At 37.9% G+C, this 21228-nt stretch overlaps 1 protein-coding gene across 5 annotated transcripts in view; it reads left to right on the top strand.

Moving 5' to 3' along the window:
• NUDT14 (nudix hydrolase 14) overlaps positions 1-21228 on the top strand; it is a 60603-nt gene that overhangs the window by 36237 nt on the left and 3138 nt on the right. For all 5 annotated transcript variants that reach the window (XM_074583789.1, XM_074583790.1, XM_074583788.1 and 2 more), the window contains 2 exons: positions 6569-6633; positions 11465-11702. In XM_074583789.1, the coding sequence (XP_074439890.1) occupies positions 6569-6633; positions 11465-11702 (303 nt within the window). The remainder of the gene's footprint in view (positions 1-6568; positions 6634-11464; positions 11703-21228) is intronic.

The raw sequence follows: 21228 nt of genomic DNA on the forward strand, positions 1-21228 counted from the left end.
TGGATTTCTTAGCACTTCTTAATTCATTCTTCTACTGGTCTGATGATTAACCAAACATATGCTTCCTGCTTTATGGTGTCATGAACAACTTCCTGCTGCAGTTCAGTTTACTGAAACCAATCTTCCTTTTGATTTTTTCCAAAGTAACATTTATTTTCTTAAGCATACATGTCTTGCCACTTTATTCTGGTTTTACTTAGTATTTAATATTTAAGTTGTATTGGAGAAAGCACTCAAATTTCATCAGAATACAGAAGTCTTCTAGCCGTCTCTAATTATCTTTTGCCAAATCCACTTTATCTGTGATTAGTATGAAAGGCTGAATGTTTTTGTCAGGAGCTTATAGCTTTGCTTTTGTAATAGGCTGCGTTTTAAGCAGCCAATTGGATTGGTGTTGGCCTTTGAAAAATGTAAAATGCTTTGAAGGAAGACTTAAATGAACCAGTAAAGGTTGTGCAAGCACACACATTTAATCTCAGGACTATCTGCATTATAGTTAAAGCTCGGGGGAAACTAAAGGAATTGCACTGGAGAATAATCAAAGGGTACAGCTTTATTACATGTCTGTTCTGAAAATGAAGGGACTGTTTTATCTGGCTTAGGATGCTAGGTGCTGCTTTGATAAAAGGAAGAAGACAGCACTTTAGATACCACGTCAGACGTTTTCAGGGACATGTCCAACTGTGAAATGGATGGTTAATTTGAATACAGAAGTGACACAGGGGCTGATGCAATTCTTTCTGATGGTCACCAAAAATAATTTTGAAATAACTTAACATGAAGTAGGCCTTCCTGAAGTGTGAATCCTCCCAAAGAATTACTTTGGATTGTTAGCTCTCAAACAAGTTGGGGGGTTTTTGATTGTCACTTTAAAATTGAAAGCACAGTCATTTCTGATTTGAACAAGAAAAGGACACGTGTTCACTAACATGCTTTAATCCGGGGTGTTTATCAAACATAATATTTTAAAAAGACTAGATGGAATTATAGTCTTGACGTGGAAAACAATATGAAACATCAATTTGTCAACACTGTATGAACAAAAAAGCCAAATTCATATAGCTTCAAGAAGAAAAACAAATTTCTACTTTAAAGCTAAAATAATTATGGGAATTCTAAATGATTTATTTATTTTCTTACTATCTTTCCTTCTAGTATGATTCATAAGTCTTGACATTTTCTCCGTTATGAGCTATAGGCAAAAATACTTCATGTGTGTTTTATATTCACATGCTCTCCAGCTGAGATGAATACATCTCTAAATACTTCTGTGGTTGCACACTACATTTGATTATTTTCTTCTGATTGTATTAAAGGGATTTTTAATACCAAATATCTGTTGAGAGTCAAGGGGACTGATTAAATCAATTACTTGTTTTTATTCCTGCGTGCCATTCTTGTGTTTCTTTTTTGGAATCTGCCATTCTTTTTTCGTTGTCTTCGTTGAGAATAGTAACTGAATTACCTGATTAGCTTTGATAAGGCTCTGATAGTGTTGAAGTGGTTTTGGTGTTTTGCTTTGGTTTGTTTGTTGCATTTTTTTTAAAAAATCAAATAACATTACTTCCTAAAGTCTCGGCTATGGAGCTGAGATCATTGTTTGTAGGCAGCACAAATAATATTAGACTTTCAGCTAATTTTGAGATAATTTTTAGCCTTTATAATAAGTAGGTGGAAATGGGTGAGGTTAATAGCTGGGAAGCCCTCACTTTCAATGTTAATGTCGATCTTTTTTTAGGTGCTTTATCTTCCATTATTCAATTCTGATCACAATTTCTGTGGCACACACATACCCATGCTAGACACAAGGAGATCCTGAGTTGCTCTTACCATGATTAAAGAAAGGCCAGTTTCTTTGCCCGTATTACCTCATCAATTACTTAGCATACTATAGTATTAGCACAAGATTATCATTAAAAGTCCTCATCTCCAGCCTTGAGAGTCTTATTTCATTCACAGAAACACAAGAGAATCTTGTCCTTTTCTTTGCTTTTACTATGTTGTGATTTCTTTTTAAATTATTTTTTAGTTTTGAAAATTCACATTTGTAAAGTATGCATTAAGGTCACATCTAAGAATAATGAAAGGCTGAATCAATCTTTATTTATTAAAGGATTTTAAAAGTTTGTCTCATGAAAAGCAATTAGTAAGTGTTAGCAGTTGCTTGTGGATTAACTGTAGCTCAGGTCAACAACTGACAGATCATCAAGATAGAAGATTACCAAACCAATGCCTACAAGGTGAAATTACATTTCTTCCTAAAAAAACCACCACCACCAAAAAGCAAGAAAAAACCCTCAAACAAAAAAAACACAACGCAACCCCCCACAAAACCCCCTAATCCTCAACCCCCAAAACCTACCTTCAAGTATCGGAGCTCTAGAAGTACATACATGTTCTTGTAGCTTTGGCAAAGCTTATTTGCTGATCTTAATCACTAGGTTATATTTCAAATGAATTAACTTTCCGTCCCTCCATATGTGTGTGCACATTTTAACAGGATGTCAGTGTTCATCTGTCCCCTACCTCGTAACTGCTGTGGTCAAATACTGCGTTTTTTACATTGCTCCTGGAAACACCACCTTCCTTTCTCAGGTTGGAGTGTGTGAAGTTGTAGTAATATTTCTATATAAATGTCTGATCAGCTGGAATGTCATAAAGCATCAGTTACCATGAGTTCAATAAATACAGAGCTGTACTATGTTAAGGGAAGGGAAAAAATTTGAAACAGTTTTGTAGGCCAATAGCACACAACAGAGTCATTTCCTAAACTCTTGTAAGGTACGTTTTCAACTATAAAGGTTGTATTCAGGTGAATATCTTCTCTTTCAATGAGAATCTTAATTAAGATTCTGGACTGCTGTGTTGCAGATGTCCATGGGTCAGCTGTATGTAATTTCTGCACATTGACTTAGATATTTTAAGGAAGCTTAATAGGCAGTAGAGAATCCTAATACCTACAAATTTCAGTCAGGGTTTTCTTTGACATTTAAATGGTTAACTGCTATGTGAGATGCGTGCATTGTTCGGGAGAAATGCTATTGTAATTGCAGCAGTGATCTATCGTATGTATAAAGTGAGCAGGAGCCACTACAGGGGGAAGACAAGGAGGGGGTGAACCGACGACTGAGCAGGCCTGTGGTCTTCAACAGCCCTGGAAGACACTGTACAAACCTGTGTCATCTCTTAACATGGTGTCTTTCTGTTCCATTGTAGTTCCTAAAGCAGCCACTGACAGATGCAGTGTGGAGGAGCCAAGTCTCCTTCATTGATCCGAGGTGTTCAATGAAGTTCCTAAATGAGATGTAGAGCACATTTTGAAGAGTTTGCTTCTTAGCCACCTCTTGCCTGCAAAGTTGGCATGTCCACTGGTAGTGGCAAGTACCGAACATGATACCTGTGTGTGACGGTTGTGTTGTGTGCTCGGCAAGTCCCAGGTGCGCAGGTCTGTGGCTCAGTGGCTTTGCGTTTGCATTAATGACCTCTTCTTTTACACGAGCGATTTCCCAGGGTGTCAGCTGCTGCAGGATTAGCCAACAGAGATTTACATCTGTGGAATACGGTAAAAAGTAATAATCCGCCACCCAAAATGAAAAGGTTGGCAGGTCTAAGGTGAGACAGTGTTTCACTTCTGCAAACATGTTATAGCTTGTTTTAAGGTCTGGAGGCAAGTTTTGGATCCATGGTGATCCTTTTACACCTGAATATTTTTTTCCTTTTTAAAAAATAACAAAAAAGTGATCTTGTGCTCCTCTTTGGACGCGGACACATGAAGCCGGTTGCTAGGCTAGAACCTTTGATGTCCATTTCAGATTAAATTCTTGTCTAGGATTCCTGCCTTTTTAAGGAAATTTGTCTGGGCTTTTTTATTTTCTTTTCTAGTGGTTATGTGTGATTTTTCTCTGATAACATACAGCTTGGGCTTTGTTTATCTTCTGTATCTTCTATTTGTGGAGATGTTCTCAAAAGTCATTCTCAAGGTTTTAATTTTTTATTTTATATGTTTACTCTTTATTGATCACTTTAAAGCTGACAGATGCATATATAATATTCTACAATAGAATTGGTTGTAATATTTTAAAGGGAATTGCCTTGAAACATCATTGCCCTTGTAATATCATGTGGTATACCACTGAAAAATGTATTTGCAACTCTGCTTTTGTAGTAGTCCTCTTTGGTAGCCCGTATTATATGTACACCTAGTAACCTCGAAATAATTTTGTAGTGAATTCTTTGTATGATTATTTAAAACTCCAGCAGATAAATACTTTCCTTATCGCATAGGCCAGACCAAACAGCTGGGTCATTGCAGCAATAAAGCATTGAAAGCGGTGGACTGGTGGATCCACCACTTAGATCAATTGAACAGTCTTTCCCAAACTTCCTATAATACTCAAATAACTGTCCTGAATGAAGCTTCAAATGGGTTTTCAGAAGTTATAAACCTACTAAGCTCACGTTATATTGTTTCTTGTGGAATAAGAAATACCAAATGGCATTCGTCATGCCACACTCCTCCTAAGAAGGTGTAATTCTGAACTTTCTCCTCCGTGACTCTGCAGCTCTGACAAGAAATATTAGAACTTGTGTGTTGTGGTTTGTTAAAAAATGTAAATTTATGTTCAAAATTGCTTGTCACTCTCTCAGAAAATTAGAAGTAATTAAATAGAAAGTTCTACAGATTTGTGCCATTTCTGTACCCTCTCATCTCAAGATGGTGTGAGAAGCAGACAATTGTAATAACTTGCTGCTATTCCTTTCCAGCTTAATTTGATCTTGTTCCTTAATTCTGACAGATTGTTTTTAATTTTCCCATCTGTTCCATAAAAATCTCAAATGATTGACTCTTAGGAAAAAATAACGTCTAATAGCTGAGCCATTTTTAATGAGTTGGTATGAGTTTTTTAATGAGACGTGCTGAAGAAGGCAAGCCAAGCGAAAGATTGAGCCTGGGGTGACGGGTGTAAAGAAAGGTAAAGGGCAACCGTATGCTTCAGGAAGTCTCTTCTCTTTAACCTCAGTTTTAGACCGCTGCTGTCTCCAATTTCAAGCAGTGCACATCCTTAGACCCATGGTCAAAAAACAAAGGTTCAGTAGCAGTAATTCCTTTTCCCCTTTTGTTTAGTGCAGTATCTACCCTCAAACAGTACCACTTTGGGGAGAGGAACAGTCATACAAAGGGAAAAAAAAAACAAACCAAACAAAAAAGACCAAAGAATTACACCTAAGTAAACTTAAGAACATTGTAGGCTGTGGTTTAACTTCATGTCTTCTAGCAACCTGCACCATAACTCACAGATATTCTGGTGGTAGGTCTGAGCGAACCCCCGTGTCAGTAGAGAGAGTGAATGTTCTCCTCCAGCCTCTCTGAAGGTTAAAACCCTTTGCTTTAAAATTGCCTGCAGACGACATCTCCTGGGGCAGGAAGCCATCAGTATGCAGTACGAGTCTTTGAGAATGGCAACCATGAATATACACGTTAACATCTGGACTTCTCCCTTCTGTTTTGGTTTTTATATATTATTATAATAAACATTAACATTATTTTTAATAATCATCAAATAGCAGTTTCTCTGGCAGCCTGAGACTTCATTATTAATCAAATAGTGAAAATAAATATACAGCTCTTTTACAGAGAAAGTTGAAATTTTGACTCAACTCTGCAAATATGCCATTGTTAGTCTAATCTTTTGTAGAATTCGTAGAATAGTGAATTAACTTTACAATTGCACACAAAGTGAGGCATAATAAATGAGAGAATGCTACCATGGTAATAAGCAAAGTATACACTTGTTTCTGCAGGTTTTAATAGTCTACCAACTAAAGAGAGAGAGCTTTTGTCTACACTTTTTTTAACTAGTAAAATCTGAGAGTAATTTAAGTGAGAGGAGAACATCAGTACTCCACACTTTTAGAGCATCTCCAAATACTCAGCCTGCCAGGTTTCCCTATAACATTTATTTCAAACAACCAAAGAGGATGGGGGAAGGATTAAAATGTGACTTTTAAAAACTACTGAATGTGGTAGCAATTAAAACTCCTTCTGGTTTAAATTTGCACAAAGTTGGAGTTGGATGGTATCTGTTTTAAGGCCTAAGCTCAGCAAGTAGCCACACACAGGACATGCTCCGTGCTTATACAGAAGTGTCTGGCTCTGAATGAAACTAGACTGTGCCTAAGAGTTAACTATCCTAATCTGGGATGGATAAAAGGGAAGAAAATGTGTTTATTTTTAAGGATTTTTTTCTTGTTATAACTATCTAGTAGCTAGAGTTGGACTTCTTTTTTTCTGTTGGAGAGAAGGAATCGATTGGTGGCGTACTTAGTCTGCACAGCAGGAGACAAAAGTGACTTAATTTTGGGTGAATTCTCATGGGCTTTGGGAACATGACCCATTATCTATCCCTCTTGATGGATTCTGGGCAAGGACCTTGTTGCATCGTGGCTTTACTGATAAATCTTGTGTGTACTTATGTAGTGAAAACTAAATTCACAAGACGTAAGTTTAATAGTTTTGCATTAAGCCTTCATAAAGCATTGATCTTTTGTTTTTTATCTTCTTCCTCAGTGTGTCAATCCTGATCTTTAATACTTCTCGGCAGTGCTTTGTTGTGGTGAAGCAGTTCCGCCCAGGTAATCCTCTTTTTTCAGATTGACTTTTGCTCTCTAGTGAAGCAAGCTTTTAATGGTTTAGCAGTTAAAAGTTGGTGCATCTGTGGTGATAAAATCTTTGTTCTATATTCTGTTTCTTTGTATGATAGCCCACCCTCTTCAGTTGGTCAGAATTTCTCACCAGGGAAATTTCCATTACAGATGAAACGAATGATCAGGGTAGCCTTACATTCTGCTTTTGGGCTAGTCATTGTGCTCTTTTGGATGAAATTACAAACAGGTCTACAATGATCATGCAATAGATTGCTTTTATTTGAATTTCCTTCTTCATCTATCTAGTATTTAGTGGGCAGCTTCTGTGCAGAAGCGCAATATTTCTTTTTTTTTTTGTCTTAAATATTCCTTTTTAAAAATGTGTTACTGTGCATTGTATAGTTGGGAATTTGGGACTTTAAAATGAGGGAAATTCAGGACTGTATGCTTTTTCATCAATACATGGACAGCTTCACTTTACCAGTTATTATTATGAGTTTAGGTTAATATACTAATTTTTTTTCTGAGTTTTTGAATCAGTTATTTCAATTCAAATCAATATTTACTTTTTAGAAGTTAAAAATGAAATGCATATTCTCTGCATGCTAATTAAAAAAAACCCACAAGATACTTCACCGACTGTTGCTAAGAGACCGTCTCAAGACTGTTCGTGGTAGGGTTTATAGGAAGCTTTCTAGGGTGGTGTCGTGCTGTTGTTTCTTACCGACAGCAATTGACAGGCTCTTCAGTGTTGTACAGCACTGTTGTACTGACAGTGCATACTTCTCATGAAGCACTATATTGACGGTTGTAAAGAGAAAGTGTTTGTTTATTTGTTGATCTATAGTCCAGTGTCTTTTATTTGCCAGCTGAATAAAATGGCTCATATAGTTGTTCCTCTATTTCAGGCAATCTTGGGTAGAAGCCTTCACATATGTGCATATATATGTACTGAACAGCGACACATTCATTACATCATCCCTGTGGAAGTGTAAAATCTGCCTCAAAAGACTGGACTATTCTTGACGTTAAAGTGTTTCAGAGGCTAGAGCTGCTCAGAAACCTGGCCTTAGGGGCAGTGGTCAGTCAGGCATCCCGTAGTAGTTCGGTGATTGCAACCATGCCCTAACATTACTCCCATCACTATAATTATATTTCCATTCTGTGGTTATTATCTGCCTTAGGGCCTGTTCCACAAACAAAAATTAAGGCCAAGACTTTTCTCATTGCTTGCTCCTATCAGGGTCCCACCAGGTAGCTCGTTGCTTGTGAGCAAACAGCTGCCGCTCGCTCACCAGGCATGTCCCCTGCACGTGTGCTAGTTGACATATGTGCTTGCCCTTCCTTAGGGTGCCGTGTCACGATCAGGTTTTCCCACTGAAGTCCGTGCTGCTTGTAAAGGCAGTCACCCCTCCCTCTGTGTACATTCCCACCCCATTCCCTTTGGCAGCACCAGCCCTTACGCAGCCACAGCGGAGGTTGTATATGGCTGCAGACTGATAATGTTGAGGATTAGGCAGCTTAACTGACTGGCCTGAAAGAGTTCATGCTGGCTTGAGGGGTACCAGAGCACACAACCAGGGTGAGGCAGGCAGGACCATATTTTTCAGTGTACTGGGGACTTAGATCATCTTGAATGAATCATTTGGAAAGAGCAGAGAGAAAAAAGTTACACACAGATCTCAGTAGTTTTCATAATAGTTCCTCACCTGTGACTGATTAGCCAAGGTCTTGGGCAACGCTCATTTTGGTAGTCAATTGTCCACGTGTTTTCAAATATAATAAAATAATATGTTCCTGGGAAAGGTTAGGGTTAGTACCTATGAACATGTGCCCTGTTTTTGTCACCGTAAGTATAACGGCCTTTTGATGGATTGTGGTGTTTATTTTTGCATTGACTTAAAATAAACAGTGACAAAGATCTGAATCATAAGCCATGTTCTGTTTCAGGAGGTATGAAACACTGGTGCAATCAAAGAGAAATCAGAAGTTTAAAGAAAAGCTAGCACATTCCCCAGTCAGCTAAACCCCACTAACCTCTCAGTCCATGTTTTCTTCTCTTTAGGGTTAGCAAACAAGTCCCTTTTTATATGAGTCATCTAAAAAGGCTGCTTTAAATAACCGTTATTATTTTGTTTGACTGGTTTGGTTGAGCCATCTTTCCTTTGTCCCAGTTTTGCAGAAAGGAAGGCAAGGTACCATCAACTCTACTGGAGTTTCCACTGTGAAACTTCTTACGGCTGCATGGCTCTGGGGTAATTAGTCAAAACGTTTAATGAGCACTAGGTGATTGAGTCCGCACTATGCTGCTGCTCATCACATGTGTCCATCTGATGATGGAGGAGACTGGTGGAGGTGATGATGAAGTGGCAGTTTCTGACTAAAGTAGCATAAGCCATCAGAAAAGAAGAGAGCAATCAGACAGGGGACTAGTGCGTGGGTGTCTGTGCTGGGAGCTGAGTTCGTGCTTCCAGTTTCTGCTCTCCAAAAGCTCTCCAAACTCTGTGCATTTGCAATAAGCTGACAACCTGTAATGAGGAAGAGGGGAGTCACAGATTTCCCTTTAAGAGTGTACCCTAGCCAGTAGGCCACAAACTCTATCTCCCCTGGGGCATGTCTTGTGCAGGCGATTTTGTACCTTTAGGAGAGGTGTGGGGGACTGCTCTGTTCCCTGATACTGGCAGGCAGCTTGGTTTTCTAGGCTTTGCTTATCTATGAGGGTTAAATTGAGTTTGAACCTTTCTGAACCTGCTGATAATAGATTCATACTGTGATTCCCTGGTGGATGCTGTAATTTTTGGACTCTTACAGAAGAAGTGGCTCGTACCATTTCCTTTCTTCCTTATCTGCAGAGAAAAGCTGTTAGTGTGCTTTGAGTGTTGGCTTTGCCCTGAAGAGGACTGCTGGATTGGGTCCTGGATTGGGAATGTAGGTTTTGATCTACGTGGAGCCCAGTTGTGCTGAGGGAGAGCAGCAGGTGCCTGCTGGAATGACATGATGGGTTTTGGGGATTCAAGAGACTTGTAACAGAGAGTTACTTTAATCACAGTTTCATATTTCTGTACCCACACTCTTACCTGCATCCTGTTTTGGTGCCCAAGTCCTTTCCTGGGATGCGTGCGTTGTTTCTTTTTGTGTTTACTGATACGGATGAGTCAATACTGAAAAAGCAGTAAAATCTTAAGAGTATTTGTCTCATCTCAGAGAAATCCTGGAGGTAGTTCTCATTTATGGTAATTGTCATAGCTTTTAGAAGTTTTTGGAATAAGGACAATAGACAAGCTTCAAAGATCTGTCTTTCAGACTCTGCCTGGAATATTTTTTTTGCCACCTTCTTGCTGCATTTTAAAAAGAAAACCAAGTTCTAGTCATATTTCTCAACTAAGAAGTGGAAGCTCCTTTCCTTAAATGTTTGACTCTCAAAGGCCTAGATGTATCTACTGCAAACACCTTTGAAAGTTTTAAGTTCTGGAGAAAGATTAATTTTGGGGCAAACTTCTGCACTTCCTGTTTCTTTTTAGACTCATGTAGACATGTCCCTTTCAGGTGCTGATCTTGCTATACTATACTTCTGAGGCAAGAAGAGTTCTAGAAGGAGCCTAGGCACAAACTTCTAGGGTATAGACTCCTCCCCAGAGACCAAGTGCTTGAGAAGTCACTGTGCTACTTTACTTTTATGCGACAATGTTTCTTTAGGGACCTTGTTGTATATCACAGTTTTAAGCAATAATAAGCTAAATACAGTAATTGAAAGAACAAAAAGTTGTCCATTAAACTTGAGCTGTTTTATATACTAGTTAGATTTCGAATGGGAAATAAAAGATAAGCTCATTTGAAAACTGTTATGTGTATATGAAATATGTATGTAAAAATATTTTAATGGAATAAAAATAATTTCAGATTTGTAAATAGTTTTATTCAGGATGTTTTGTAACACACTCATGGTAACCTTTCATGAAAAGCAAAGTGATAGCCATGAGGAAATTTCAAAGAAGAAACAGGTGGGATTGTACCTGTAGATTAAAGTTATAATGATCTGGAATTGTCAGTAACGATTCTTTGTGTGTTAACATCCAGTCCTGCAGTTCCCACTCAGGCAAAATTTCTGTTGACATGAGTGAGAGGTTTTGCTTAAATAAGGGCTAAAATCTGGCATTTGCACTTTCTTTAGGAGTATATTACAGTGGCAGCTGTTTGTAGATTAATTCAAGAAGTCTTTTTCAGACTCCACACAGGAATCTGTGCAAGGAACTATATGTTCAAAAGAGGATTTTTTTTTTTTTTTCAAACAAACATACATGCTTTTCATACCCTTTCTAAATAACAGCTGAGTTGACAGGCTGAAAGACTCATCATTGTGCACATGGTACGTAATGTGCAACCCAACTTTCCTGCAAGATAACTGCATAGTTTAAATTAAATCCTGATATCCGCATTGCCCAACAAATGGAAGCTGTATCACACTTCTGGAACTTAGACTTCTTGGATGGATTAGCTTCCTTTTTTTTAATTCTTATTTATTTTAAGGTGTGCGTGAATTAATTCCAAATGATGTAAGCACAAATTGAGTTTAAAGAATAATTCTACAGAAATGGCAAGAGAACCTTTGTTCTCTAAAATTCCAATTTCAGTGTGTCGTAATTTTAACAGATAACACAAGTGAATTTGTTGTTACTCTCAAGTACTCTGATGGTTATGAATTTCCAGGCAAAATTTGTGTACCGTCTTTTTTTTCTATTTAACATAAATAAACTAACATCCCTCCCCACTTACTTCTTTTTCTTTTGTGTTTGGTTTGTTTTTTTTTTTCTTTTGAAAGCTGTTTACATGTGTGAAGTAGAAAGGCATCATCCTGAAGTCCTTCAGAACCAGGACAAGGAGAGCTTCTCTCGTCTCGAGGATCCCTTACCTGCTGTGGTAGGAGTGACCTATGAACTCTGTGCTGGCATTGTAGACAAACCAGGCCTTTCTTTAGAAGAAATTGCATGCGGGGAAGTCTTAGAGGAGTGTGGCTATCGTGTCCCCATTACAGACCTAAGGAGGATCACTTCTTACAGGTAAATAGCAGTAAGTTAAAACACTTTGTATTTTGTTGTTTCACAGATTGCTGAAGTGGCTTGAACGTAAATTAATGTTCCCTGTTTAAGCAGTGTGTTGGAGGAACATGGACATCCGAAAGTATATGAAAGGTGTAATTTTCAGCAAGTGAGAGGAGAATGTACAGAGACTTAAGGAATTATAAACTCATAATTATGGGATTGAATTCACAGTAAGAATGATACTATTGTGATTTATTCCAAAGACTATTAGAACTGGGAAAAGTTGCATTGGGCTCTTCAGAGCAGTTTGTTACAGCACTAGAAAACAGCTGGTCTTTACTGTGTCAGCCGTTTTCCATCTCTGATTCTTCTTATTCTGATTAACAACAGACGCTGCCCAAGATGGACTCTGATTTACCATTAACACAATTTTGTAGAAGCATGAGAACCTGTTCCATTAGGTCTCTTCGTAATATTTGGGCTGTAATTAGGCCTTCTTGGAATTGGATAATAATAAATGTTATATGTGAAGATTTTGCTGATCTGACTGTGAAAAATTTTACATTATATTTTTTGCAGGGTTTCAAATAGTTATTGAAATAGATTTTAAGATGTTTTAAAACCTATGTTAGGAATAAAAGGAAAACTTAATATGTAAGAGGGAAAATACAAAATGTGAGGTTTTGGAGGGGAAAAAAACCCCACAAAACCCTCAGGAGAAACTTTGCACACAGCTTTAATCCCATTAGATCTCCTTCCCAGCTTTTAGTATTGTTATCCAAAATGTATGTATGTTTCTATTTTATGGAGAAAGCAGCAGGTTTTTTACTTTCTTTATTTTGCTTGACATCTCCATTGAACTAGGCCCTGTCATTGGTTTTTAATTTGGGAATTGAATACAAATCCACAGCTGTCAATCCTGGCAAATGTTATTTCCTGATGGATTAACAAGCAGTGCTTCTGTTGAGGGGAGGGAGTGAATCACAGGAGCTGTCTTTTACAACTCCTTGAAACTAGATTAAGGATTTGTTCTACTGAAAGAAAAAGTGCCTGCTAGATTTATGAGCAAAAGCTGTCTATAGAATTTCATAGGTTGGTAACACTGACAGGCCATAGCATGCAGATATGTACATATGTATATGTACGTATATATGTGTATACACACAGAAACAAAATAGGAGAGTGGAATATCGTTTCTGTAGCTGTAGAATTTTGTAGCTTCAGTGTAGAAGTTTGACTCAACATTAATAAGTCTCTTCTGGCTAAAACACCATATGTTTTTTCGTTGATAAATGTCTTTGTATCTTACAGGTGGTTTTTCTTTCAGCTGCCTTTTTTTGTTGTTGTTTTAATTGCACTGACTTGCAAAGAGCGTATACAATTGCATTTTTCTCTGTTGAGACCCGTGTAAAGGATACTTAATATGTTAATCCCACAATCTTGCTTTGTCTGTGTGGACACAGCTTTCTGCCCATGGAGATCCACACTGAAGTCAGAAGGGCCTGTGTAGTATTTACTTTTTTAGATTAATATGAAAGGTTGAAGCCTCAAAGGTGATATTTTACAGTTTCTTTTGTTGGATTTACTGTGCTCTGTATTATAATTTTATTCTAAATGTTACGGTCTTCCTATTAGGAGTGTCCTGCTCTTCTTCCTTCAGCCAAAGACTGGCATATCTGTTTGATCCTTGACCATTTGATGCAAAGACAGGAAGTAACTCGTTCCCCTATGGTCTGCTAAGGACATTTTTTCCATAATGGCTGTATTACATATAAGAATTTCTGGGTTTTTTCTGTGTAACACGTTTTTCCAAATGGTTTATGCTGCTGTTTCATGGTGTGACTGCCAATACAAATCACTGACACAAAGTGTTAGGTTAACGCATATGTGTGCTGTTAATAGCTACAATACATCCTACACTTCTACTATTATCTGCCATCCCAGTGATCCATGAGGTAGCTGCTCTATATTATTTACTGATCCAGTGCATCAGGTCAGAGAGAAGCTTTAGAAAACAGAATTGGAAGGAATTTTGGGAGGATCTCGTATAGACTGCTCCTCTTCCTAAGAGCTCAGCTGGATTTAAATCACTTCTGACAAATGTGCATCTGTGTTTTGTCTAAAATCTGATCATTTCATAGCCTCTCCAAGCATTCTGTCTGAAGTATCTATCTGTACCATGAGCAAGTTTTTCCTCATGTCTTGCCTAAATTTCCCTTTTTTTTACTTCAAGTCTGTGACTTACTGCCCTATTCCCTGTGGACACGAAATACTTCTACACCTTCCACACATTCATTTGACCATGTCTCCCCTTTATTTTTTCCCTATACAAAGCTATCTTAGTTAATTTAAGCTTTCTCTTTAGACCGTGTTTTCTAGATGTCTGATCATTCCTTCTGCGGTCCTCTGCCTCCTCTCCGTCTGGTCTGCATGTTGCTTAAAAACATAGTGCCCAAGCTGGAGTACAGTATTTTAGTGGGGGCTTTGCCAGTGTCACGTAGAGCCATTCACCTCCTGTCTGGATTTGTGCTGAACACAGAGCCTTAAGCTTGTCTGCACTGAATTGCACCCTACTTTTTTTCACATCATTTCTCCAAGTTGTTGGGATGATTTTGAATTCTAATATTCATCTCTGGCTTCTTATAAATAATCCATTTCAGCTTTGGTATCTGCAGTCTGTATTTCGGCATATAAATCCTAAAACGAAATACTGAATTCTATTGAATGGAGGAAGGTCCCCAGTGGAATCCTATTTGGTTTGTATTTCCAATTTGACAGTGATACCACTCCATGAATACCATTTCCATGCTGGTTTTGCGCCTGCTTCACAGTTTCTTTGATTTCTAAGTATATCATGATCTCCTAACTTCTTAATGAAACCGTCACATTAGATAGCGTTCAAAGCCTTAATAAACTGAAGTTACATTGTTTGTGTTGCTGCCCCTATCCACAAGACCTGTTATCCTATTGTAGCTGATACTTGCCTACACTTGATATATTCCTGACAAATCTGTTAGCTGTTGTTCCTTTCTTGATGCAAATAAAGCCACATTAAAATGTTTAGATAAATATAATTAATAATTACTGAGTTAAGTCTGTTAGATTTTTGTAGATAAAAACTCAGAATTGCTTGCACGGTGAGAAGGCTTTCGTATAAGCAAGGGTTTCTGCATCATCACACCCTTTGGTCTGAAAGCAAGGAGTTGTCTTGTATTTCTAATGACAGCCCTTTCTGGAATCATGGTCATGAGAAGGAAACTGCCTGACTGGAATAAAAACAGGATTTAAGCTAGACTTGACAGAAGGACGTGGAAAGCAGAAGACACATCAAATCTAAAGGGAGAAACGTTTTTGGGTAAGGAGGTCAATGCAGTTCTCTGGCTAACGGATTAAGAAGGGGAGGGCATGGACAATGTGTAGGGAGAACTTAGACTAGGGGGAAAAATGGAATAGAAAATCCTTGAGTAGAAAAAGAAAGAGAGGAAGAAGAGATGAAGGACCAATGAAGAGAAAAAACTGGCTGAGAACTTAAAGGACTTGAGGAAAGTGTGTTCATATGGTGGAGGGGAATTCTTTTTAACAAAATTAGGAAAGTACTTAGTGTGTTTTTAAGCAGAACTTTGCTTTGTTCTCAGGCAGTGGATGCAGTAAAGATCGGAGGTAATCTAAAGATGGCATTTTCTTATTTATTATCAGAGACTGCAGCAGTGGTTTGGGGAGATTTTTTTTTTTACATTTCCCGGCTAAGCAGAAAAGGTTAACTACAATACTGCTACGGATATTTCAAACACACGTACAAATAAGCTGTTGGACCCCATTCTTAAGCTCTGTCAAAGCTCCTGTGACATGATACTCATCAGATAGAAGTCAGGCACTGAATTAAGCAGATCTGACTTAATTGCCTTTATGATCCACAGAGTAGCTGTGGAGTCAATGAGAAATCAGGAAAGAAGCCAGGAGTTGGGGAATTTACGCTAGTTGAGCAAGAGTCTTAGGAACAAGTTGTTCCAGCAACAGGAGGATAGTATGGCGTGGGTGAATGAAGGAGACTGGACTGGGGGCAGATAACGAAAAAGGCAAACATGCTAAGAGGGACTTGACTGGAGGAGGTCAGAGGAGTTACACTTCGAAGAATCAGAAATATCTATTTCTATAATAGAATAATGCCAGCCAGAAGGAGAATTTAAGTCCAAGTGGTTCGTTTTGCTGTGTAGATGGATGCAGGAATCATTCTGGAAAAAAATCTGTATTGTTTGCAGCCTGTGTGGTGAGCTTCCTCTTCTCATTGTGGCTACACAAACTGCTACTTTTGTGCTTGGTGTACAATAAGTAACCTCATTTTGGCATTACAAAAAGTTTGTTTTCTGTTCTGGCAGCAGCTAATTCACTTTTGGAGGCTTCACAAAAGTTCGGATGCCTACTGGTGTGTTGAGCTCTCATCAACTCTACGTATGGCTTCAGTCAGAAATGGCATAGGTGGTAGATGTGATGGGTATAAAGGAACAGTTTAGATCAATAATAAAATTAAGCTAATATAGTAGTATAATTGTAAATTGAGGTTTCATGTAAATGATTGTCAGTTAAATTCTTCATTTTCTAAAGCAATTCTCTAAGGTTCCCTCTGGTTTTTTTGTGGGTTTTTTTTGACCCTGCGTGCAAAATTTTGTAAGTGAGTGACTTCAGACTTACTCATCTATCAGATATAACAAATTTTCTATCTTTCATGGTATCCCAGCATTTTACAGTTTGAATCCCATGTGAAATTCAGCTGTGAGTTAATTCCTTAGGTTGAAGTACTTCCAGTTATCTTCCTTGAGACTTGTTTCTTTACAAGACAGGGGCAGGGAAATATGTTGTTGTTGTTGTTAAAGATGTTATTATTGCCATTGCAACTTACAGTATTTTCTTTTAGTTCTTGAAATGTTTGGTCTTCTTGAAGAATATTTATAAAATTATTTGTACCTAAATAACATCTCAGAGCATCAGGATAAAGTTAAACCAGCACTTCTGGCTCCACATCCTTTTCCCTTCATTCTGTCTTTATTTTCCCCCAGAGGTTGTAATAAACTCTTGGCTATGAACTGGGTACAATAGGAGCTGCAGGTTCTCAGCCCCACTGCAAGAAAAAAAAAAAGATGGATTAGTTTAAGGGTCTAACTGTATTAACATAGGTACTTACTTTAATCTTCCTACATTTGATTTTCTTCCAAAAGTATACAACAAAGAAGAGCATTCAGAGAATTAATATTGGATGTTCCAATTACTGTGCCATGGCTATTAGCCCCTGTGCGATGAGGAAAAAATGGTTTGTATTCACAGGTTATTATGTAGAAAGAATAATAGCCTTGAAAATGTTGGAGTGCATTATAATTAGAAAGATCACCTGCTAGTACACCTGTTGGGTGATGGCATAATGTAATATAATTTTATGTTAATTACTTCTCTGCTTTTTTCCTGCACCTGCTGCTTATAATGTCAGAAGTGTACAAAGGTCCTAAGAAGTGACAATAGGAGCTGCATGTCACTGTTCATCAGTTTACATGTTGCATGCCTAAATAGGTCTTGATTTCAGCGTAAACAACAGAGATTTGTGTCGCATTTATTTGTCAGCATGAATTATGTATTCACTATATACCCAAATTATGCATCCAAATGGCTTACATTTTATAATATATATTGCATTTAGGAATTTTCACATTAACTATGTCAGATTAAAACCAAAAAATGTATTTCTGTGTTGATAGGAACAGTTAAATGTTGATTTTTTTAATATATTTTATATCTGTTAAATATTTAGAAATTATCAGAAATTTAGCTTTTAATTGCCGTCTATCAGATATCTGAGTTAAAATAGTAAGTCTTCACAATGGTAAGTCAATTTATTTGTTCCCCACATTGCAGCAGAGGAGTAGACTATAAGATATGGTTTATTTTCTCATGCATGTTTGTTCCTTCAAATTAAAAATGTAGTATTTATGGATGTAATAACTGGTTGGCATAGATGAGCATGCAGACATGAGAAGGCAGCGAAGCTAATCTTGAGTCCATGCTTTGAATTTCGACCCTGCTTATAAATGTGCGCACACACACACACACACACGTGCACACACATACTCAGTTTGAAGAAGAAACTCGCTGTTACTGAGCATGGGCAAACATACACGCTGGACTCAGTCTCACTTGTGGCCTTTAGGTGCTACTAAGCTTTCTTTTTTTTTTTTCTTTTTTAAAGCAATAAGATACTGTTACCAACTTGTGATAAAAAAAAGTGTGTGTAATGTATCTTTATGCTTATGAACTTAGCTATGACAAGTGAAAAGTCCCATTTTATGAGCACTATTTCACGGGTTACATATTTCCTCGTGCATTTAATGAAAGGGAAGAGCTAAACAAAGGTTTTGTGCTAGCTGCTATTGACATGTTTCGAAAACAGATTGGAGTGACAGTCTGTCTCTTGTGTTTTCCCTGGTCTAAGAAGGAAGTAGATAGAAAATACTGTAGTTACAGGCTGGTTCTGCCGGCCAGTCCCACCCCTGGGCAGGAGGTGAGGAGAAGCACTTCGCAGCCATTCTGCAGAAACTGCTCTCCGCTGTGCTGTTGCCTACGAGTGCGTTGCCCAGAGCTTTTGAAAGCTATAGCATGATTTAATCACAGTGTTTGAGTGTTTTATTTAAAATGAAATATGGGAATGCAGCATACAATCTTGTTTTGATATGTTAAACTTACATTTAAGTTACTGTTGTGATGAAAACCATACCGCTTTGGCATCCTTACTTTGACATGCTTACATTCTTAGACTTGCTGTTGTCAAAGGTAATGGAGGTTTCTAATTGTCTCTGAAGCAAGGCTAAAAGTTTAGTGCTAATACACTTTTGGTTTTAAAAATATCTCTCTGTTGAAGTTAGAGGGTTTGTGAGCTTAAGCCCTAATGATTTGACAAAGAGTATTTGTCAGCCACGTAGCTGTTAATTGAAACAACTATAAACTGTTCATAGGAAACGGATCCTCATGATAAAGAGACAAGGAACACAGAGCTGTGCTTTGTACAGATCATTTGCATTTGTCCCACAGTGGTAAATAAGAGTCAAGCACTGTACAGACACGTCAAAATACATCTGGAACAATCAGCTAGGTCAAGCCAGGCTTAGTAGGTCTGGGTCAGTATGAGCTATGACATGCCTGGTCTGGGCAACATGGTGCTAAACCCATGGAGTGAAACTGAAGCCTGGAGTCTCACCCTGGTCCGGTGCTGTGAGTTCAGACCCTGCCTGCCCTCCCCCACTAGCCTCCCTTGTACCGGGAAGGGGAGACACCTTTATCAGGAAGGTGGTTTTCCCAGGGTGAAACTCATCCCTTGCAGTGCGGGTGTGCTGACCCCTGTGATTTCCACAGATGCAAAGCTAATGAATATAGCTGTAATCTGTTAATAGGTGACTAATTTCAGACCATGGCAAAAGCATTTTATTTGTAATGTGAAATACTAGGGCAAGGAAAAGGCTGTGTCACAGACTTGGGATAGAGGAAGAAGGCAGCAGAAAAAGTAATATAACCATGGATAAAGGCACATCAAAATTAGTTAAACATCACACTCGCAAAGTGCAAGTAAGCGTGCAAAAGCATAGGAAGCACCTAGTGACAGATAAACCTGAAATCATACTGAAAGCATAATAGCAGCCTGTTGCCTCTTCACCAGTCAGACCCAACTTCTCCCTCTCTCCTTTCTTCCTCCTCCGGCCCCAAGTACCCAAAGTCACTGAAATCCATACACATTTCCCAAGGGTATGTGTTAAAACACTTTATTTTTTTAACAAGATGGAGGCTCAGAACGGTTTCAAAGCAACAAACCTGCTGACTTTTGATTTCTATAAAAATCAAAGGTACTAAGACAAATGAGATGTCAATATTGATTTTTGGACAATTTTCTAAGGACAGGCAGGGTTCATTAATATCTAAGAGTCTGGAAATGTTGGGAAGGACAGCAGTAGGCAATATTGGAGAATATTTAATTTAGTAAAGGGCATTCCATGTGGGTCCATGCAAAAATGATCAATTGGCAGAGTAAGCCAGAGCATTTAGAGAAAAAAAAATCAAATAAAAAAAGGTAAGAAATACATCTTTTTTATTATATAAAGTATATTACTGTATCTTTCAACCTCTTTCTGAAACCATTGAAATATACATGTAGTTAGACAATACAAGCCATGAAATATATACATAAATAATGTCATGCGATAGTCTCCACAGTCATCTCTCTAAATAGTGAGGGGATTCTGAGTAGTCTTAGAAACATTAAATTTGCTGGGGTATTTTTTGGGGGGGAAGAGTAGAAGAGAATAACATGAGCATTAATACCATCACTCTTTGATTTTATTTATAACTCATTTGGAAGTTTTTATTAGTTTTTAATTAATAACTCACAGCAAAGTTGCACCAGAGCAAAGTAAGTTAGGTAATAAAATAAGAAAGAACGAACGTGTGGGTATTTCCTCCCTTGAATGTGTGTTGTTGCAAATTTGTCATTGGTTTCTGTGGCAAATGACAGGCCAGTATATGAGAAGAAATGCCTTAAGTTTGGGCATATAACAAAGGAAAGATACTGATGTCCAGTGCTTTCCCCTTTTAAACTATATTCAGTGTAGTAGCCACTCTTGATGTATTTAGTTCATAAGAAAACAAACGCTGATTTAGTAGAAGTATCATAGGAGTAAATGCAATGAAACAATGGCATATTGAAATCACTCTATGCTATTTGAGTTACAGTGGCAAGAAACTGAATCTTACGGTGTGGCACCTCGGGAAGCTGTTTTCCTTTAAAGATGTGTGGAAAGGGAACTCCCACGATTTCTACAGCTGCAGCTATTTCATAAGGAAATGGTCACAGGTGGTATAGAAGGAGATGATGCTGTACATAATCAAGCCAGAACGTTCTTATAGAAGGGCTTCTTAAATAAAGTCTCTGTGGTTTTGTAGCTAATCTTTACATAATACCAGGTGGACGTGGGTATACTCAGTTTAAGAGCAATTTCATTCTCCAGGTGGGGCATGCCAGATGAAGCTCAGAGTTGACATTCATCAGAAATAACATGACACTAAATATATTACGCATAATCCTGTGTTTTTTCATAGTACCTATGGAGATTAGCAAGCTGCATTCTTTGTCTTGAAAATTTTACTGTATAAAACAACGAGGTTTTTATTTTTATTATCAGTTTCAAAGAACATTTAATTTACTTAAAACATGTATTTAATTAATAAAAATGCAATTCTTGCAGAAACAATGGAAGAAAAAATAATCACTATATAGAGAGGAAAACAGATTTCATTTTTTAGATTATTAAGAAAAATCCTTTCTGCCTCCTCACACAAGAAAAGAAGGGAAAGAGGGAGCAAAAAATGAGCCAACAATCTACTATTCCACCACAAACACGTTCTCCCAGTGAGGCTCCTTCCAATGGACATGGTAGCGGCAGTGAGGAGTGGGCACGCACGGGTCAGGGGTCAGTGACAGGTATCAGGGTGACTAAGCTGGGGGAGACTCTTCACT

The sequence above is a fragment of the Larus michahellis genome, chromosome 4 (genome assembly GCF_964199755.1).
Source record: "Larus michahellis chromosome 4, bLarMic1.1, whole genome shotgun sequence".
Taxonomy (NCBI): Eukaryota; Metazoa; Chordata; class Aves; order Charadriiformes; family Laridae; genus Larus; species Larus michahellis.